Here is a 22,165-nt window from a genome sequence, read left to right on the forward strand (position 1 = left end):
TCCTTCCTTCCCTCCTTCCTCCCTCCCTCCTTTCCTTCCTTCCCTCCCTCCTACCTTCCTTCTTTCCTCCTTCCTTCCTTCCTTCCTTCCTTCCTCCCTCCTTTCCTTCCTTCCCTCCCTCCTACCTTCTTTCCTTCCTTCCCTCCCTCCTACCTTCCTTCTTTCCTCCCTCCCTCCCTCCTTCCTTCCTTCTTTCCTTCTACCCTCTTTCCTTCCTTCCTTCCTTCCCTCCTTCCTTCCCTCCCTCCCTCCTCCCTTCTGTCCTTCCTTTCCTTCCTTCCCTTCTTCCTCCCTCCCTCCTTTCCTTCCTTCCCTCCCTCCTACCTTCCTTCTTTCCTCCCTCCCTCCTTCCTTCCTACCTTCCTTCCTTCCTTCCTTCCTTCTTCCTCCCTTCCTTGACTCGAGGACAACAGGAGGGTTAAAGCTGATATAGAAAATGTTTGCTCTCTCTCTCTCTCTTGCTTTCTCAGCTCTGCCTGTTGCTCTTAGATCAATAAAGCTATAATTCAAAAATGGTCTCCTCTCATTCAGGCTTCCACTAGTGCTCTCACACCCTTACTATAATTCTATATTTGTATAAAACATGTATATAAAGTCACTATCACTAGAGAAATATTCTGCATAATCATCTTTGTCTTCACTCTGTATCATCTCTTCTTGTTTTCCAGGCATGCCTCCCATGCCCCCCATGGGTCCCATCGCTGCTCCTCTTCCAGGCGTGCCCCCTCTCCCCCTGCCTCCTCTCCCCGTCGGAGTTTCTCCCCCGCTCGTCTCGTCCGCCCCACCGCCCCTCCCCCAGCCCATTGCCAACGGAGCTCCTCCTACAGGCATGATGCAGCCCATCTCAGGCTTCTCCCACCCAGGTAACGTGCCATGCTGAGCTGTGTGTGTGTGTTACATCTGCAGCTCTCAGCTCCTGTTTACACATAAAATACACATTATATTTACATTTTAGACAGTCAGGAGATGGTTATAAGTCTCGGTGGAAGTGTGTAGCTTAGAGGGAATAAGTCATGTTATGTAGGAGCTTTAAAACAGCCAGTATACGGTTAAATGTGCTGCTGACTGACTGAATGTCACAGCATGAACACAGCATGAAATGAAATGCTTTGTAAGGTGTTTTTATATATAAATATGTCGCTTTGAAGTTGGCAGTCTGTTACCATAACCACAGACTATATTTCACTCTTTCCTGTCACCCACAGCTTCCTCTGTCAACAAGGCTGCATCATTTAATCGCTCCAGTATCAAGCTGCAGAAAGGGCCGTCCTTTGATGCCACTAGGTACGTCGCATTATCTTATATGACTTCTGATTTTATTTTATTTTTATTCTATTTTAACCCAGTTTTTTTTACTCTAACTTTTAATAAACCTTTTCACTTATTTTACTTATTTATTTAATTATTTTTATCTATCCTTTATTATCCTTTATTCTTATTTTAATTACATTTTTTATATTTTTATTTTCTCTTATGCATTGGTCTCAATATTTGTCTTTAAATTATTCTTTACTTTTATTCCTTTTTTTAAATGTGTATTTATTATTATCTTTTAAATGTTGTCACTTGTTCTGTCTTATTATCAGCTTGTCATTCAGCTAAATGCAAATCAGCACTTTGAACGATGCTAGTCTGTATGAAAGGTGCTACATAAATAAAGATCGATCGATAATCAGAATTAATGTTTTAAACTATTTAAACCTTTTAAAAATCCAAAATTGTTTCAATAGTTACTCCTCATACCTTAATCAAGGCTCAGCTCCTTCTCATCTGAGAGCATTTTTAAATGTGCATCCTACTTTAATATGTGTTGTTATGTTTCCTGTTAACCTTCACCATGATAATCCTTTGCTGTGCCTCATCATCATCATCATCATCATCATCATCATCATCACTTTACCCTCGTTCTTCTTCTCTGTTCCTCCTCCTAGTAGTCAGCCTCCCGCGGTTCCGGTTGACTGGGCTGTTCCTCAGTCCTCCAGGCTGAAGTACCGGCAGCTTTTTAACTCCCACGACAAGATGATGAGTGGACACCTCACTGGTACACACACCCGCACACACACACACACGCACACACACCCGCACACACACTCACATGTCATTATCTCTTATCATTCGTCTTTAATGTTTGCCGCAGTGTTTAAATGTGTTTCTGTGTGTGTGTGTGTGTGTGTGTGTTCCAGGTCCCCAAGCTCGCACTATCCTGATGCAGTCTAGTCTTCCTCAGGGCCAGCTGGCCACGATATGGTCAGTAATTCGAAACACAAGCATTTAATCTTTATCAGAATGGGTGAGCGCTCTCTTCAGACATAAAGCAATTATAAAATGAAAGTGGTTCTATCTTTATCTTCTTTTTAGGAGTTTATCAGATATCGACCAGGATGGAAAGCTAACAGCTGAGGAGTTTATCTTGGCCATGCACCTCATAGATATGGCTATGTCCGGTCTACCGCTGCCCCCTGTATTACCCCCAGATTACCTCCCACCTACATTCAGGTAAATACTATGATGAAGTATCTACTAGTGTTTCATAGATATTGTCTCAGATTTTGAATATCGTAACATCATGATATAGAGTAAGTGTCTTTTCCTGCTTTTTAAGGGCTTCATTATAGTAAAAATGTAACTTTCTGAGCTTAACAGATTGTTCTATTATCTGAGTTTATCCACTTTAATATTTTGTGAAAGCACCGGTAGTCATCCCTACAATATTGTTAAAATATCAATATCGATGTATTTGATCAAAAATATTGTGATCTTTGATTTTTACCATATTGCCGAGTCCTAGTATCTCCTTAACTGACTTGTGGACAGATAGGGGAAACTGGCTGTATGTAGTTATATTATAATATAATAATTAATGTAGATGTGTGTTGAATATTTGTCAAGGAGTTTCAGTTGAAACTAGGATTAAACCTTTATATGATTTGCTAAGAAAACATCAGAAACATGGTTAAAATGTAGATGTGTGAATATGATTTTGTGTGTTAAAGGCGTGTGCGTAGTGACAGTGTTCAATCGGACCAAAAGAGCGTCCAGGAGGAGGTTGAGGAAGAGCTGGAAAGCCAGGACAAGAAACTAGCAGGTGAGTGATCCGAGACATGTTACTGATCAAACTGGGACAAAAACCTGCCCTTAGCAATTTAGTTCAGGCGCTAGACTCTTTCCACTGGAACAGGAAAACAGAAAAATGCATTTGGAAAGCCAATGAGAAGCAGAGTGTGGGTGGGAAAAAAATATAACTGCTTGTTTCACGCTAACACATAAAAAACAATGTGGCGTTACATCACAAAGGGGTGAAGAAATCTGCAGAGAAAACCTCCCATAAGGACACTCAGGCGAAGAGGGAAAGGTCATAAAACCATTTTTTTAAATGAGAAGTGAAGAAATCCAACAGTGGAGCATCCTGTGATTGGTTATGAGGAGAAAAGCCAGACAGTGTTATGTTTGGTATGTCATAAACAAACTTCGGACGCCAGTAAGAGAACTAATAGTTTCATTATTGGAAAACCTCAAATTGGAAGCAATGAGAGACCACGAATCGTCCAAAGGTCACATCCATGACATTAGGAGTGACATTAAACTGAGGATGAGGATAGAGAGAGTTTATATATTTGCCTTTACCAAAATAAAATAGCCCGTTGCTTAAATATTGTAGTTTTAGTTTCATTATTTTTACACCTTTTTTTTGTTTTTCGTGTGTACTGGTCTCGCCTCAGTGACGTTTGAGGACAAGAAGAGGGAGAACTTCGAGCGAGGAAACCTGGAGTTGGAGAAGAGACGTCAGGCTCTGCAGGAGCAGCAGAGGAAAGAACAGGAGAGGCTGGCTGCACTGGAGAGAGAGGAGCTGGAGAGAAAGGTCTCTACATCATCCTAACTATATTCATTCCTCTTTTCCATAATGTGTAATGTGTCAAAATTTGAATTTATGCCTCATATAAAAGCTCATAAAACATTTGCATTTATGATAGCTCTACTTTCCCTGTAACGGTCATCTCCCATGTCTTTAAGATGAGTGTTGGGGGAGGGGGGGGATAAAAATGCACTGTAGTGACCCAAAGCGAAATAATAGTAGTTTTGGTTCATTCTACGAGTTGATCCTGTTTTTGTATTTTTGTTTTTTCAGGAGCGCGAGCGAATGGAGCAAGAGAGGAGGCGACAACAGGAGTTAGAACGACAGCTGGAGAAACAGAGAGAGCTGGAGAGGCAGAGAGAAGAGGAGAGACGCAAAGAGATAGAGAGGAGAGAGGTATGAAAGAGAGAAGAGAAGAGGAGGAGGAGGAGGAGATAAAATGATTACCATGTGTCTGCATTTTAATTTAAGAGTTATGGTTGACTTGACGTTGAACTGCAACAGATGTGTAATTACATCTGCTGCAGACAACTTCGAGGCCTCTCACTTGCAACACCGCCCTCTTGAAATCTCAACTCTTACGTTAAAGAGCCTAATTTACACTCCCACAGCAGATGGCTCGTCGCGTATAATACACTGCATGAATATTACACGATGTGATGTAATATGTAATCTCATGTAGGCTTTTGAGCCGTAATGTTGTCTCGATGAGGAAGGGAGAAAAAAAACATGGTGTTTAACGTGTGTGTGTGTGTGTGTGTGTGTGTGTGTGTGTGTGTGTGTGTGTGTGTGTTTTGTCTAATTAGGCAGCAAAGCGGGAGCTGGAGCGGCAGAGGCAGTTGGAGTGGGAGCGGCAGCGTCGTCAGGAGCTTCTGACTCAAAGAAACAGAGAGCAAGAGAGTATCGTGCTGCTCAAAGCCAGGAAGAAGACCCTGGAGTTTGAACTGGAGGCTCTGGTAATCAAACATAACGTCACATAATCATACATACTTAATACACACAGAAGACAAGAGATTATAGCTGCGGTCAATCAGAGAGTCTAATTTTGGACAAGTTATTATTAAGTTTCCAGCGTACATGCAGGATGATGTGTCTTGCAGAGTGAAGTAAATGCTGAGAGAGATGTAATAAATGTGCAATAAAAAAAAAAAGAACAAACTGGAGATAGCGTAAATGACCCGTAGTGCTGATGGTGCAGATGTTAGCTGAACCACATCGCCCTGTTGTAAAAGAGTTAAACTTTACTGTTAACAAAGGGAGTGAGTGTGTGTGTGTGTGTGTGTGTGTGTGTGTGTGTGTGAGAGTGTGTGTGTGTGTGTGTGAGATACCTGTGATCTTTAAAGTTCATCCCATACCAACATGAAGAACTGAACCACTTATTGTTTATTTAACCCTCCTGTTGTCCTCGAGTCAAGGAAGGAAGGAAAGATGGAAGGACGGAAGGAAGGAAGAAAGGAGGGGGAAGGAAGGAAGGGAAAGAAGGAGGGAAGGAAGGAAGAAAGAAAGGGAGGGAGGAAGGAATGAAGGGAGGAAAGCATAGAAGCAAGGGAGGAAGGAAAGGAAGGAAGAATGGAGGAAAGAAAGAAGAAAGGTAGGAGGGAGGGAGGAAAGAAGGAATGAGGAAGAAAGGGAGGAAAGGAAAGAAGGAAGGGAGGAAGGAAAGGAGGGAGGAAGGAAGGAAGGGAGGAAAGGAAGGAAGGAAGAGTCAAAACAGACGGGATTAATTTGACCCAGGAGGACGACACCAAGGTTAAATTAATCCTAAAATTGATGCATGGTTTCCCATCATCTTTTATTTTTCACTTGTCTCCACAGTTTACAGTTTTCTTGTTTTTTACTTTATTTGCAGCTAATTTTGTTTGTTCACATGTATTTTGTTTGTTTTCTTTGCATTAATTCACTTTAGTAACTGTTAATGTGTTTGTATGGTAGACAAAAATTAATATAAACCTACAACTACAAAAAGAAATGTAATATATATATTCTCTTTTCCATCTCTCTTCATCCCTTTCTCCCGTTCTCTCCAGAATGACAAGAAAAGCCAGCTGGAGGGGAAACTGAAAGACGTCCGATATCGTTTGTCAGCTCAGCGGAAAGAAGTGGAGCAGACCAATCAGACCAGAGAAACACGCATTGCTGAAATCACACTTTTACAACAGCAGCTACAGGTACACTAAAACATAAACGCTACCACTTTGATCACAGAAACAACTCATGAGAACAGGAACTCATTTGGAAACTGTAAAACTTGTTCAAGCTGTAGAATTGCGAGAATTTTAAATGTAGTGAAAAAAGGGAATCACTAAAGAGAAATAATAATAATAATTTCTGATGGTGTTTTTCTTTCTTTCTTTGTAGGACTCCCAGCAGTGGTTGGGGAGGCTAATTCCTGATAAACAGAGTCTCAATGATCAGCTGAAACAGGTTCAACAGAACAGCCTGCAACGTGAGTATAACACAGTTTATTTAGGACTAGGCATGGGATGATAACCGTGTTCAAACCACCAGATTTTCCGTCATACCGTTCCTAATATAAGGTATGAGCTGTTTTTAGTCTGGTTGAAGACAGAAAGTGCTGGTCAGAAATCCCTCAGGTGGTGCAGCTGCAGCGTAGAGTATCACGACCCCTCACACTGTCATTACAGATTCAGGTTAAATTAACATGTCTGACTTTATTTTTCTTCCTTTTAGGAACATTTTAGAGATGTAATCACAATACCACCGCACCCTGAAACTGATATTTTTATTTATGGTTATCATACCACCAGAATCTCATACTGGCCCGTGCCTGTTTAGGACACGTCGGCAGCTCCATATCAATAAAAAACACATAATAGACATAATAGAGAAATCAACCTCAAATTACAATAATAATACATATAAATAAATAAATAAATAAGGAAGGAAAGGAGGAAGGAAGGATGGAAGGGAGGAAAGAAAAGAAGGAAGGTAGGAGGGAGGAAGGAAGGAAAGAAGGACAGAGGAATGAAGGAAGGAGGGAAGGAAAGAAAGGAAGAATGGAAGGAAGGAAGAAGGGAGGAAAGGAGGAAGGAAGAATGGAAGGGAGGAAAGGAGGAAGGAAGTAAAGAGGGAAGGAAAGGAGGGAGGGAGGAAAGTAAAGAAGGAAGAGAGGAAGGAAGGAAGGAAGGAACAGTCAAAACAGACAGGGTCAATTTGACCTGAATGCATCATTAAATGCAACCTAAAACTTCTACATACTAAACACACACAGTAACATATACTCATTCTGGCTGCTTGTGCCTTTATACTGAATGTTTGACACGTTTCCATGGCAATAATTAAAAAATATAGAGTGTGATTAACTTCATACATCTGATAAAAATGTTCTAGTTCTTCCTGTTAACTCCTGCTCTAATTTTTTGGTGGTTTTTCATATTTGAAGTTCAATTAAAAGATTAGAGAAGCACGGCTGTCAAGATAAAAAGATAAAAGCACGTCTGTCGATGGTTTTGAAGATACAAGATTTTAACTAGCGTGTTTACATACTACTACATCCTGAAGAGGCAGGATTACACCCGCTCTGTTTACTCTCTCTGACTGTTTCATTCAATATATCTGACACAAGCTTATCTGTCTAATTGACCTAACCTGATCTCGCTGTGTCTCTGTGTGTTTAGGTGACAGTCTGTCATCCCTGCAGAAGGCCGTGGAGCAGAAGGAGACGAGCAGACAGCAGCTCCGAGAACAGCTGGATGCCGTAGAGAGAGAAACCAGGGCCAAGCTGCTGGAGATAGACGCTTTCAACACCCAGCTGAAGGTAAACAGTTAAATGACCCCCCACATATTAAGACAGGAGGTAAATGGCAGGGTAATAAACAAACTAACTAACTTCATACTGTCATGACACAAGAACAAAAAACAGCTGCACTTAAAGGATAATTACCGTTTTTTACAACCTGGACCTCATTTGTAGCATAAAATACGATCATCATGTTATCAACATCCGTGGCCTGTAGGTCGACCTACTAACCTCTGATCTGGATGATGTCATTTCCGAACGTCTCTACCACAGCCCGGTTTATCATTGAGCTGAAATCCTCCAGTGTTGGGGGTAGAACATAGCTCAGTGGGTAGAGCACCCGCCCCATGTGTTGAGGCTACAGTCCTCGCTGCAGTCCTATCCTGCATGTCATTCCCCCCTCTCTGCCTCCAGTTTCCTGTCTCTCTCCACTAATCTATACAATAAAGGCAAGAAGCCCAAAAAATATACTTTAAAAAAAAAAAAAAAGAAGAAATCCTCCAGTGTTATAGACGTTTATTGACACATCCAGACGCGTATCTCCTGGCCTCACATGCCACCACGGGCTCGGAGGGGAATAGCACTAACGTATCTAACTAAATATTGGTGAAATGAACTAGTTTGGTGGCAGATAAAGATACTCACATTATACGAATATACACGGCGCTCCACTGGAGCCAATTTGGTCCGAACGACTCCAAATGACACCAAAGTTGTCTGGGTGAGTAAATGATCGTATTTTATGCTAGAAATAAGGTCCAGGTTGTAAAAAACACGGTAATTATCCTTTAAACAGAATTAGCCAAAAAATATCAGACATGTATAAAAAAACAAGGGTACGCCACAAAATTATCTTTTTTTTTTTTTTATGACTTAAACTTTTATTGAACATTTTCAATACCACAAAACAATACCACCTTAAACAATGATCGAGGAAACGAAGAAAAGGAAAAAAAACAAACACAAAAAACAAAATGACCTTGAAAGGTGGGAAGCTATTTAGCAGCAATGTCTGTGCTGCATAGTAATATTAATATTTTATGTTATTTGTTTTCATTAGGAAATCACATTGAAGCTACATTCATGATATTTCCACATAAGAAAACCTTAACCTGCTTCTTCTAAGTCTTCATAAATCAACTCTTATTATAAAATTAATTCCACTCAGGGGTTTTTTCTTCTTCTTCCTAAAATCATCTGACATTAATTGAAATGATCTGATCTGTGATATTTGATAGAAAAGCCTTGAATTTGAAAATTGCTGTAATGTAACTTCTGATATTATGGTTAAAAAAGTAATATGTAGTAACACTTATAACTCTGTCTTAATGTGGCTTATAAGAGAAGAATGAATGAATTAAAATAAAATAATTGACCTAAAGAGGCAATTAAATAACACTGATAGATTCGCACTTTAACAGAATTAGCCAAAAATATCATATATAGATATAAAACATGGATATAAACTATTAAAAAATATTTGTATTGTATGTAATTTGTTTGTTTTCATTAGGAAATCACCTTAAAGCTGCATTCATGATCTGCTTCTAAATCTTCATAAATGAACTCAGACTATAAAATTAATTCCACTCAGGGTTTTCTTTCTTCCTAAAATCATCTAACATTGATTGAAATGATCTGATATGTGATATTTGTTGTAAAATGTTTTTAAAAATATATGCAATAATTTTTATAACGCTCCTAAATGATGCAGCGCTGCCTGAATGTGGAAAAAAAAGAAAGAGGCAGCTTTAATAACACTGATATCGTCGCTGTAGTGTTTTATTAATTCACATAAATCTATATAATTAAACAGCTAACAGCTTTCTAACCTGGTAATGCTCAAAGTTCAAACTGCTGCCATAGCTTTTAAATAATGCCCTGTCACATCCTGTCTTTCATACCTCCTTCTTCTTCTTCTTCTTCTTCAACACCAGTTTAACACAGTCACAATGTATTTTATATTTCAGTGTATCTGTGTCTGTGTTAGTGCTTCAGTCGGTGTGTTATAACTGTGTATTAATGGTCACCGCTGTGTTAGCCGTTCATAGGAGCACTCACTGGTTTCTCAGACCGCACGGCTTCACACAGTGTTAGCTTTCGCCTACTGAGAGAGGAAGATGGAAAGATGGAGGGATTTTATTTTTTATTATTCCTCGGGGTTGTAGTGTGTATTATTCCTCAGGGGTTCATGTTTCACAGACCAACTTTTGTCCCTTTCCCTTCCTCCCATTTTTATTTTTTTTTATATTTATTTTTTTGGTATTCCTCAGTCAGGTCGAAGCGAGGAGGAGAATTAGTCCTCCATGTGGTTCGCCCCCCCCCCCCCCCCCCAAAAAATGAGGATGATGAGAAGGAAGAAGGGAGGGGGGAAAAAAACAAGAGACAACACAGACTCACAATAAATTTGATTTTGCTAATTAGCTAAATCTAATGAAGTTGGCCTCTCAGTTGTATTCAGCCTTAGATGACATTTACACTCTTGATTTTTTTTTGGGGGGGGTTGGGAGGGGGCACAAAATGGATACCAGTTTCAGTGCAGCTACGCGTCAGTGGTGTAAGTGTTAGCATATTAGACCACTGAGATGTTAACCATGTTTGACTATACTGCCCTCCGCCTTAATTTCCACACCACTTCTTCTCCCCAAAATCCTCTCTCATTACACTGCTGTGTCTCCTCCTCTGTCCTCCTAACCTTTCTGTGGGACTCTTCCTTTCCAAAATACTCCTCCTCTTTTCTGCTTCTCTACTTGCTGTCCTCCTCCTTCGTGTTTTCACCCCTCCAATTCCCCAATTCCCCAATCCCCCAATTCCCTCTCCCGCCGCCGCTTCTTATTCTTCAACCTGTACTTTTCAACCTTCCCTGTTTTTTATATTCTTTGTTTAATACACATAATAAACCCTTCCTTTTTTTTCTATATTTTCTTTTTCTACCCCTTTTTTTTTTTTTGTCTTTTGTTTTATTTATATCTCTCCCACACTGGCCTTTTGTGCTCCCTTGCCAATGCCAGTCTCTGTGTGAGTTCTATGCCAACCACTGTGCCAGGATAGAGGCCCTGCGACGCCAGCTTCAGGACGAACAGAGAGGGAGACAGGTAGAGCACACTGCCACTGCTGGACTGGGGGTGGTACTGCAGCTGGGATGGAATAATCTCTCTCTAATATATAAATATATATATATATAAAAAATATATTAAAAAAAAACAACCCACATGTCGAAACACAGTGCTTCTAATGGCAGGCCTTTAGAGTATAGAGGAGTTTTGTTGTTTTTTGCTTTTTGGATTTGCTGATTTTAGCAAGATGTATTTGGAGAAATGGAGAAACACCCCTCTTGTCACACTACTACTAACCTGCAAGCTGCAAGTATTTTTTAGTCACTTTAGTAGAAAGTTTTGCTGTCTTTAACCAAATAAAAACAAACAAGCCAGACTTTTTCTTAAAAAGCCTGGTTTGGGCTTATACTTGCACCTCTGCCTGCACTACCTCTACCAGGCAGCTACATGCTTGACTGTAATCGTCAAGCTGTGAGTGGACACTGACACACTTACTCATATACTGATCCTGGTTTGGTGTTTGTTGGGTAACACCTCTGATAATAAAGCACGCAATACTCATATTAAGTGGCGATAGAGAGGGAAAAAAAGCTATTTATTTAGATTTTTATTTAGCAAATAATCTGTCTATTACTTCATCATTATGGTTAATTTTATGTAATATTCTGTTGATTCACTATTTGGTTTATCGTCTAATGGTTACAGCTCTAGATACCCAACAATATTACTCAATACACTTCCTGTTTAGATGCAGAGGTCATCAGATAAGATTATAATCTCGCTAGTCCTAGAAAAAGAATATGATAAGATTAATCAAATAAGCAAATAAATTGTGTTTTTTACTTTATCAATCAATCAATTATCAATTATTGTTATTTTATTGTTATTTTATGTGGTGTCTCTCTAGATTCAGATGTACAGAAATGAATAATTTAAGGATAATTTAAGCATCTTTACATATAAACATAGCAACACATCTTCATAAAAAAATGACAGTATGGGTCTAAAATTCAGGCTGAGAAGATTAAAGCTCCAGCAACACTTGAAGTATACAGACAAAACTTTATTATTAGACTAACATGTTTCAGCTCATGGCCTTCATAATGATACAACAGATAGTAATGTGTTAAATGTGTTAGTTTAATCTGTATATTACAAGTGTTACTGGAGCTTTGACCTTTTTAGCCCGATTGTGTCTGAAACCTCTACTCTACTTTTAAAATTCAGTCCAGCTAATTAAACAACCTTTGGTCACATTTCCGCCATCTAGTGGCCGTAGTGATGTACTGCATTACAAATCACTGTAGTGTGACACTGCGGTCAAAGTAGTGTGGGTTTGGGTTTAGGCACAAAAACCACTTAGAGGAAACACACAATTGTGGTTTGGGTTGAAATGATCTCTATACTTCCTTAAAATTACACAGCTGTCGTCGTCATGGCGACAGCACACCGACACCACAGCATTATGGTTTTTAAGAGTGCGTCTGGGTTTTAGATGTATACTGTCTTCTTTTTTTTTTGTGAGGGGAGGGATGAAAACTTCTTTGTGTGTGAACATCTGCATGATTCTTTACCAAGAAGCACGTACGTTGCTACCAAAGCATTTTAATCATAGTCTGAAAACAGATTTTAACATAAATCCAGTTCAGATAAACGAGGTGAAGACTGAGCTCAGGCTTACTGCACTAAATTATCTGACATCTCTGGGCTGTTGCCAACTTGAGGCTGGTTTTGTAACACTGGCTACACTCACAGTTTTAACAGCACATTACTCATCACAGTGAGTCACAAAAGGCCTCTCCTTGCCTGAGTCAAGCCAGGGCTCTTCTTTTTTTTTGTTTGTTTAATGTTAACTGAAATAAAAACCAGCAGACTTGGATGGATTTAAAACATTATCCAGGTCCAAGCCTCTGCAAGCAAACACCTAATCCATGGTGTGGTTTTATAGATTATATATATTAATCCTGCATTTATATGTGAAATTATTTGAATTAGCACTGAGGTATAGAAAAGTAACATTTAAATATTGCATTTCTTTTATATTTAAATACCCGCTCTGCACATAGAGCTCACAAAATGAATCAAAATGTTACGAACAAAAGCCTCAGATTCAATCTTTTAAGGACACTCTTCACTTATTTAAAGCTTTTACATGTAGGAAAGAGTGCTGACTAATGAGTTCCTTTGAATACATTAATGTGTAAATATGGACTGTCTATGAGTGTGTGTGTGTGTGTGTGTGTGTGTGTCTGTCTGTGTGTGTGTGTGTGTGTGTGTGTGTGTGTGTTTGTGTTAATGGCGTGTGTGTGTTTCAGTGCCAGGAGCAGGGACAGCTACAGGAGTGTGTGTCAGCCGTCAGGGTGTGTCTGGCTCGGCTAGACTACGTTATACAGGTTCACACAACTACGCCAGCCTCGCCTCGCAGTCCAACACCTCTCTCTCTCTCTCTCTCTCTCTCTCTCTCTCTCTCTCTCTCTCTCTCTCTCTCTCTCTCGTCTCTGTCTCTGTCTCTCTCTCTCTCTCTCTCTCTCTCTCTCTTCTTTCTTCACCTTTTTACCTTGTGTATCTTGTTTTTCTGCTTGTGCCTCTTCATCCTTTCTTTTGCCTCTTTTCACTCTCTCTCTCTCTGTCTCTCTCTTTGTCTCTCTGTCTTTGTCTGTCTCTCTGTCATTGTCTGTCTCTCTCTCTCTGTCTTTGTCTCTCTCTCTCTCTGTCTCTCTCTCTCTCTCTCTGTCTCTCTCTGTCTTTGTCTCTCTCTCTCTCTGTCTCTCTCTCTCTCTCTCTCTGTCTTTGTCTCTGTCTTTGTCCCTCTCTCTCTCTCTGTCTCTCTGTCTTTGTCTCTCTCTCTCTCTCTCTCTCTCTCTCTCTGTCTTTGTCCCTCTCTCTCTCTCTGTCTCCTTTTTTTTTACCTTGTGTATCTTCTGTTCCTGTTTTTCTACTTGTGCCTCTTCATCCTTTCTTTCTCAACTCACCTCTTTTGCCTCTTATTCTTTTTTATCTCTCTCTCAATCTCTCTCTCCTCCCTCTTTCTTCATCTTTTCACCTTTTGTGTATCTTTCATTCCTGTTTTTCTGCTTGTGACTCTTCTCATCTTTTATTTCTCAAATCAAGCTTTTTTATCTCGTCTATCTCTCTCTCTCTCCACTCCTTCTTATCTTCTATGTTATGTTACCCTCTCTGTCTTCCTGTCCTCCTCTCTTTTTTTCCTCCCCATCTTTTCTCTGCTAAGCTGGTGTTAGCTCACTACTTAACTATTCTCTCCTTCGTAGTTTATGCTGCACACAGTCGTCGTGCTAAGCTAGCTGTAGCGCTGGTTAGCAGGTGTACTAGATCGCTACGCTAGGCTACTTCACTGGATCACTACACTACTGTAGAGCAGGGGGGTCAAACTCTGCTCAATCTGATCTAATGTGGGACAGAGCAGGAATGAGGGAGAGAAGAAAAGAAGGAAGGAAGGAAGGATGGAGGGAATGAAGGTCAGAATGAAGGAAAAGAAGACAGGAAGGAAAGGTTGAAGGAAGAAAAAGAAGACAGGAAGGAAAGATGGAAGGAGGGAGGGTGGGAGGAATGGAAGTAGGAGGGAAGGACAGAAGGAAGGAAAAGAAGCAAAAGAAGACGGAGAGGAGGGAGGGAAGAAAAGAATAAAGGAAGGATGGAGGGAAGGAAGGTCAGAATGAAGGAAAAGAAGTCAGGAAGGAAAGGTTGAAGGAAGAAAAAGAAGACAGGAAGGAAAGATGGAAGGAGGGAGGGAGGAATGGAAGTAGGAAGGAAGGAAAAGAAGCAAAAGAAGACGAGAGGAGGGATGGAAGAAAAGAGGGTAATTAGGAAGAAAGAGTGGAAGGACAGGATGGAAAGAGGAAAGGAAATAAAAGAAGACAAGTAGATAGAAGGGAGGGAGGAAGAAAGAGTGGAAGGACAGAAGTAAGGAAGGACAGATGGATGGAAGGATGGAAAGAAAGAAAGAAAAGAAGGAGGGAAGAAAAGACAGAAGGGAGGAAGGACAGATGGATGGAAGGAGGGAAGTAAAGAAAAGAAGAGAAGACAGGTAAAAAGAAGGGAAGGGGACAGATGGATGGAAGGATGGAAAAAAGGAAAGAAAAGAAGACAGGGAGGTAGGAGGGATGGAAAAAGGGGAGGAAGGCAGAAAGGTAGGAACGACAAAAGCAAAAAGAAGGACAGATGAATGGAAGGAAAGAAAAGAACACAGGAAGGAAAGTGGGCCGGATTAGACCCCTCTGCGGGCCGGTTCTGGCCCCCGGGCCTCATGTTTGACTCCCCTGCTGTAACGCTGCTGCCTGAATGTTTCAGCCAGACAAGAACGAGCTCGTAGGTGTTAGCGGCTAGAATCTGAGTACTGTTCATGTAGTGTGTGTGTGTGTGTGTGTGTGTGTGTGTGTGTGTGTGTGTGTGTGTGTGCAGGAGTGTGTGTGTGCTTGGCATGCCGTGTTGTCTCTCATGTGTCCTCCACTCCATGTTTCAGGTGATTAGGAGTTCTCTGTCTCTCCAAAAGTTGTAGTTTTACTCCTCCGTCAGTCTTTCTTTTCTTTTTTTTTTCTTTTTTTTCTTTTTATTGTTTTTTGGTTTGATTGGTTTGCTTTGTTCATGAAGGTTTCCTCACATTGGTTGTTTGGCTGAAACACGACAGACCCCCTTGTGTTGTTATAGTAACAGAGTGTTTTCTAATGGCACAGCTGGTTGTCATGACTACACAGAACTGCCCCCCTCCAACCAACCACCCACCCACCACCACCACCACATCCTCTCCCATTCCCCCTCCCTCCCTCCCCCCTTCATCCTTGTTTTTGTTTACTTCTAACACTTCCCAAAAACATACTGTGCTTTGTGCAAGCTTCGCCCCGCCACCATGACCAGAGCTCTGAGTTTGAGGCTCCAGTAGTGAGATAAAACCCACCTCCAGTCACGTGTCCCCTCGAAGGCTTTTTTTTTTATTTTATTTTTTCAAATATATGATCTCTAACGATCCTCAAACACAAATTTAAGTTCACTTTCATTTACTAAACATGACATGATTAGCCTTTAAACAGGCAGTGAACCAGGCTGCATACAGACACACCTTAGTGCAATCAAAGTTTAATCCTGAGCTACTTTTATTTTGAAAATTTGATCAGTTTAATTTTGCTCCCCTCCTAAAATCGGGGCAGGATTCGCAACGACTGAATTAACTTCCTCTTTATTCTCAATGACAAGTTTGGAGGCTTTGAGGCACTTTTGGAGGCTGCTTTTTCCAACACAAAAAAAGCAGTGAGCCGCTCGCCAACCTTGTCAATGAAGATTTGTTATTGAAATCGTTGCCGTGGTAACCAGCAGGTGTATTTCAACCACTCAGGAACACACAGTAGACGGGGGGCGGAGCTTGCCTTGATCACACGACTAATACATATTGCCGCTATTGCTGCTGTCGTTGTCGTTGCTGCCGCTGCCGCTACTGCCGTTGTTGTCGTCGTCGATGGTAACCCATAGCAACCAGCCCTCTGATCCCACTTCCTCCTCACTGCTTGTTCCTTTCCTGTATCCCACGATGCCTTGCAGGAGCTGAGGGAAATCCACAGCCGGCAGCAGAGGCAGAAACAGAAGGAGCTGGAGGGAGACACACACACACTGACACACACACACTCTCACATACACACCCCGATCGAGAGAAAGTCTGCCGAACTTCAGGAAAGCAGGTAAGAATATGAAATATACATGAGAGTTGCAAATGTTTTGAATTTTACAGTCAGCAGGTGCCATGAAAAGATATTAAAAATACAAAATATGAAAGTTAGATTCATCGTTTTGCTCTTTTTCTCTCTCAGGTTGTCATCAGAGGAAAGCGTCGCCTGGAGGGATGAAGCAGGAGGCGCTGTCCCAAAAGCTCCGAGCCCCCCGCCCCTCTCCGCTCCTCACGCCTGGCTGAACAGAGTGACTCAAGAAGAGGACGAGAGGAAGAGGAGAGCGATGGAGGAGGATGAAGAGAGCCTCAAAGAAGCAGCGTCAGTAGAGGAGAAGGAGGACGAGGTGAAAGGGAAGAAGGACATGCAGGAGAAACTGACCAAGCTGTTCAGCCAGCCGAGCGACCCGTGGACTTCATCAGGTGGGTTAAGGACTCATATGTGCACATGAAACAGAGAATTCCTCTTAACTATGATCTGATTTTAAATTTAGTAGCTGAAAAACATGCAAACCTCATTGTTAGGCATGACAGGATGTAAACTTATATAAAGTCTTGTTTCTAAAAGACCTAAAAATGTACTATTATTATTAGTAGTAGTAGTATTATCATTATTATTATTATGAGGCTGTGTCCAAAATCACTCCCTTATTCACTCCTTCACTCCTCCTTATATAATAGACACTAAATAGTTCACTCAATAGAGAGCACTGTTGAAGAAAGTCACTCAAGTTTGATGTGATTATGATGTTTATTGATTTCCTGGGATGTTGGTGAGTAGACTGACAGAGCAAATGAAATAGAAGCATTTTATTTTATATTTTATTTAATTTAACTTTACTTTTTATTTTATTTATCTTATTTTACTTTATTTAATTTTACTTTATTCCCTTTACTTTGTCTTATTTTATTTTATCCTATTTTACTTTATTTAATTTTTTCTTATTTTACTTTATTTTATATTACTTTATGTTACGTTACTTTTTATTTTATTTATCTTATTTTACTTTATTTTATTTTAATTTTTTTTAAAGATGGAAGGGAGGAAAGATGGAAGGAGGGAGAAAGGAAGGGAGGAAAGGAGGAGGAAGAAGGAAGGGAGGGAGGGAGGGAGGGAGGGAGGGAGGGAGGAAGGAAGGAAGGAAGGAAGGAAGGAAGGAAGAAAAGGAAGGAAGGAAAGGAAGTAGTTGTAGTCTGTATTATAATAACTTCTCTGTGTTCAGTAGAAAAGGGTCCGGTGCCCAACCTGTTTGACCAGAAGACTCCAGTCAGCAGCTTCGACCAGCAGCAGGGCTCGGTGAAGGTGGTCTACTACCGGGCTCTTTACCCGTTCGACGCTCGCAGCCACGATGAGATCAGCATCACACCCGGTGATGTCATCATGGTATGAAAGCGTGCACACCAACTAAAGTATCCATACACTCGTTTTCCTTCAGCCAGACACAAGATTATGATGTTGATTTTTGAATTTTGTCTAAAATGAAGAAATGCTTTATTGCCTCTCTTGTTTAGTTTGGTGTGTGTGTGTGTGTGTGTGTGTGTGTGTGTGTGTGTGTGTGTGCTTGGCATGCCGTGTGTGTGTGTGTGTGTGTGTGTGTGTGTGTATGTGTGTGTGTGTGTGTGTGTGTGTGTGTGTGAAAAGTCTCTTCTGTGTGTATATATGTGTGTGTTTTATTTCTGTGTAGCTCTCCACTCTCTTCTCTGAGGTGTGTGTGTTTGTATAGCGTGTCCCGTATGTGTGTGTCTGACTGTGTGTGTGTGTGTGTGTGTGTGTGTGTGTTAAAAGTCTCGTCTGTGTGTATATGTGCGTTTTATTTCTGTATAGCTCTCCACTCTCTTCTCTGAGGTGTGTGTGTGTGTGTGTTTGGCATGCCTTGGTGTGTGTGTGTGTGTGTGTGTGTGTGCGTGTGTGCGTGTGTGTGTGTGTGTGTTAAAAGTCTCTTCTGTGTATATAAGTGTGTTTTATGTCTGTGTAGCTCTCTACTCTCTTCGCTGAGGTGTTGTGTCTCGTCTGTGTGTGTGTGTGTGTGTGTGTATTAACTGTCTGCTCTTCTTCTCTGCTGTGCAAACTGAAGGTGAAGGGGGAATGGGTAAGTTCTTTCCCCCGCCCCCCCCTCCTCGCAGTGTTGTGCCCTTCACCAATCACAAGCCGGCAGTCATTTGAACTCTTGTTATCGGTTCATCTCACGTCATTCTCCGCGTTCATTCATGTGCCAGTGGATATAAATGTCTTTCACTTTGTGTTCTGCATCCTTATCAGATGTGTTTGTTCTAAACGTGATTAACGGTGCAACGTTAAACTTCACAGTCCATCTTTGAATGAATTAATGTCACTTCATTCAACCTGCTGTATGAAAAATACACACAATATATTTTTCATTACCAGCAGCTTGTCTATAAGTAAACTTCCACGTACATAAGTAAAAAATCATAATCAGTGGTTCCCATTAATTATATGGACTGTGGCAAAGGATCTCACCCTGCACCCGAGCTACTCTAGAGAGTGCACCAGAATGATGCATTTGACTTAAATACCCCCCTAGAGGGTCGTACCGAGGTCCATCCACCATAGTCTCTCAAAATTCTGTGGGAAACACTGATAATGTTATTCATCCTTCAGTCTAGTCATTTCCTATTGGTAGGTACTTTATTTCATTTAGACATGTTTTCCAAGTCTGTCTTCAAACAGTAGTAGGGTGTCAGCACGTAGATTGAAACAGCTTGCTGTAATTATTACTCCTTTCCATACTGGCCATTAAGATTCAAGATCACTTTATTGTCATTGTGTGACAACGAAATTCAGCACACTGCCTCAAACAGAGCTCAAGATATATTCATAAAAAGATTTTACATTCACACATTCATCGAAACATACACAGTTCGCATTCATCTACCAACATATGATTAAAATAAAGTTAAGATTGAGATAACTATAACATGTATAAAATAACTACTAAGATCCCTACTTCATATACTTTCAGTGGAAGTCAAAATCTACAGTCCTCATTCTGTATTTTAAAGTTTATCAGATTTTAGGTTTCAGCAGTTTGAGTTATATAAATTAGGTCCAAAGTTACAGTCTGCTTGGTTTTCCTTCCATGACAGCTCAATACAGACACTAAACACACGAATAGTGAATTATTTTACTGATTTGTCCAACTCAGACTGCTGAAGCCTCATATTACCAGGACCACATTAGAAAGAGATCTTCTAACAGCCAGTATGAACAGCAGGAATTATTATAACAAGCATAAACTGTACAGGTGTTCATTTGGGCGTCTGACTGTCGTCCTTTATGCTGATGCTTATCCAGAGTATGTTTAAGAATCCAACAGTATTCCAAAACCAAAAGGTGTTTGCTAACGTAAACTATATGATTTTAAAATACATTTTAAAGTCAAACCAGATGTTTAATCATGAGGAAGTTGAATTATTTAGTTTACTTAGTTGGTCTGGATTTAGTTAATGGAAAAAAATAAGGGTCATGTTCATCATTAGAGCCTCTCTGTCACGTTAAGACACTGTGACAGGCAAAAGGAAGCAGTACACGACAAGTATTATAAGTATATATGACTCTTCTGTTACAATTATCGGACTAATTTGGTAATAGTACTTCCTGGAGCACTCGCCTTGAACGGCCAGCTGCTCCTGTGGTCTCTCCCATCATGGTGCTGGAGTCTAAACGCACACATCTGTATCAGTTTGTGTCTCTTTAGATGCTCACGTGTCTTCTTTACCTTTTAATATCCTGCCCTGATAGGTGGATGAGTCTCAGACAGGGGAGCCTGGTTGGCTGGGAGGAGAGCTCAGGGGGCGGACCGGTTGGTTTCCGGCCAATTACGCAGAACGGATACCCGACAGCGAAGCTCCGATCACCCTGCGATCCACGGCCTCGGTGACCCCGACCTCAGCCCAGCAACCAATGAGCACGCCTCCTCCAGCGCCCGGTCACACCTCCTCCTCCGCATCCTCCGCCAACAGTAACTGGGCCGACTTCAGCACCACGTGAGTCCAGCTTCGTTTGGGTTTACTGCTTCATTTAAGGATAAAATATGATTTAACCCTCCTGTTGACCTCGAGTCAAGGAAGGAAGGGAGGAAAAGAGAGAGAAAGTAAGGAAGGAAAGGGAAGGAGGGAAGGAAGGAAGGATGGGAGGAGGGAGGGAGGAAAGACGGAAGGAGGGAGGGAGGGAGAAAGGAAAATAGGAAGGGAGGAAAGAAGGAAGAAGGAAGGAAAAGAGGGAGGAAGAAGGAAGGAAAGGAGGGAGGAAGGAAGGAAGAAGGAAGGAAAGGAGGGAGGAGGGAAGGACGGAGGAAATAAGGAAGGGAGGCTGGAGGGAGAAAGGAAAAGAAGAAGGGAGGACAGGAGGAAGAAGAAAGGAAAAGAGGGAGGGAGGAAGGACGGAGGAAATAAGGAGGGAGGAAGGAACAGTCAAAGCAGATAGGGTCAATTTGACCCGGGAGGACGACACGAAGGTTAAATTAATATATTTCATGTTTCTCTCGTACTCCTTAACTCACGTGTCATCTGTCACTTCTGCTTCCAGTTGGCCCTCAAATACAGCCAGCCAGTCCGAGAGCGAGGGATGGGACGCATGGCCGACCTCTTCAACCAGTCAGAACCCATCGCTCAGCGTTCCCTCGGCGCAGCTACGGCAACGCTCCGCCTTCACGCCCGCTACCATGACGACAGGCTCCTCTCCTTCTCCTGTGCTGGGACAGGTAACATGGTCATAGTCAGATCGTAGAGCGCAGCGTACGACCGCCAGTCCAAACCTAAAGTGGACAAATGTGTCAGATTCAGAAATGAAATCAAGTATGTTTCATTCTTGGATTATTAATTACTTGTAGATATGGACACCTGAACTAATTGTTATAACTTACTGTTAATTTTTTGACTCTTTTTTCAGGGGGAGAAGGTGGAGGGTCTTCAAGCTCAGGCTTTGTATCCATGGAGAGCCAAGAAGGACAACCACCTCAACTTTAACAAAAACGAGGTCGAGATTAACTCAGATTTGTCATATTTTATTTGTCCTGCTTTCTTTCAATAGTTCATATTTTATATCTGTGTCTTTTACTGACTATACCTGTATCATTGTTTCTGTTCATGTAGATAATAACAGTGTTGGAGCAGCAGGACATGTGGTGGTTAGGAGAACTGCAGACCGGACAGAGAGGCTGGTTCCCCAAAAGTTACGTTAAGCTAATCTCTGCCTCCATTGTGGCGCCACCTGGTGGAGCTGCACCACGGAGCAAAAACCCAAGGTGGGTAAAAAAGGACACATTCCAGTTAGTTTTATTAATTAAGTTAAATTGACTAACAAACTAGATTAGATTAGATTAGATTTCTTTATTTGTACCTGCAGGTAAAGTTGGCTTGCAGTGAGAGACATTCATACAAAACAATACAATAAAATGAAAACAGTAAAATAGCTACACAATTCATCATCATCCCCATCATCATGCCATGCTGCAAGTGCATTAAATATGTAGGGTGGCTACCCTTAAAGTGCATGGCATAAAGTGCACTCATCATCACCATCATCATCATCATCATCAACTCCCCAACCATCATCAAGGGATCACTAGTTCTTATTAAGATGTATGATGGCTGCAGGGACAAAGCTAGACCCCTGTGCCTTTTAGTTTTGGTCCTAGGTACGATGTACCTGCGGCCAGATGGGAGGAGCAGGAAGTCACTATACAGGGGGTGAGACCTGTACCCTAAGATGGAACCAGTGAGCCGCTGCAGCTGTCTTATAAACTTTATGAATATCAGAATTAGGCTGCCAGGTTATGGACTAAATTTTTAGACTCTGGCTACTT

At 41.2% G+C, this 22,165-nt stretch overlaps 1 protein-coding gene across 1 annotated transcript in view; it reads left to right on the top strand.

Annotated features, from left to right (window-relative positions):
* The window catches only part of itsn1 (intersectin 1 (SH3 domain protein)), a 65,911-nt gene that overhangs the window by 20,494 nt on the left and 23,252 nt on the right, over nucleotides 1–22,165 (top strand). The window contains exons 6-24 of the mRNA XM_053333690.1: nucleotides 669–863; nucleotides 1,206–1,284; nucleotides 1,932–2,041; nucleotides 2,184–2,247; nucleotides 2,359–2,496; nucleotides 2,994–3,085; nucleotides 3,720–3,859; nucleotides 4,127–4,249; nucleotides 4,660–4,809; nucleotides 5,881–6,021; nucleotides 6,212–6,299; nucleotides 7,492–7,631; nucleotides 16,220–16,356; nucleotides 16,486–16,763; nucleotides 17,567–17,724; nucleotides 20,101–20,345; nucleotides 20,887–21,061; nucleotides 21,250–21,336; nucleotides 21,453–21,604. Of these exons, the coding sequence (XP_053189665.1) occupies nucleotides 669–863; nucleotides 1,206–1,284; nucleotides 1,932–2,041; nucleotides 2,184–2,247; nucleotides 2,359–2,496; nucleotides 2,994–3,085; nucleotides 3,720–3,859; nucleotides 4,127–4,249; nucleotides 4,660–4,809; nucleotides 5,881–6,021; nucleotides 6,212–6,299; nucleotides 7,492–7,631; nucleotides 16,220–16,356; nucleotides 16,486–16,763; nucleotides 17,567–17,724; nucleotides 20,101–20,345; nucleotides 20,887–21,061; nucleotides 21,250–21,336; nucleotides 21,453–21,604 (2,692 nt within the window). The remainder of the gene's footprint in view (nucleotides 1–668; nucleotides 864–1,205; nucleotides 1,285–1,931; nucleotides 2,042–2,183; nucleotides 2,248–2,358; nucleotides 2,497–2,993; nucleotides 3,086–3,719; nucleotides 3,860–4,126; nucleotides 4,250–4,659; nucleotides 4,810–5,880; nucleotides 6,022–6,211; nucleotides 6,300–7,491; nucleotides 7,632–16,219; nucleotides 16,357–16,485; nucleotides 16,764–17,566; nucleotides 17,725–20,100; nucleotides 20,346–20,886; nucleotides 21,062–21,249; nucleotides 21,337–21,452; nucleotides 21,605–22,165) is intronic.

Source organism: Scomber japonicus, chromosome 14 (genome assembly GCF_027409825.1).
Source record: "Scomber japonicus isolate fScoJap1 chromosome 14, fScoJap1.pri, whole genome shotgun sequence".
Classification (NCBI taxonomy): Eukaryota; Metazoa; Chordata; class Actinopteri; order Scombriformes; family Scombridae; genus Scomber; species Scomber japonicus.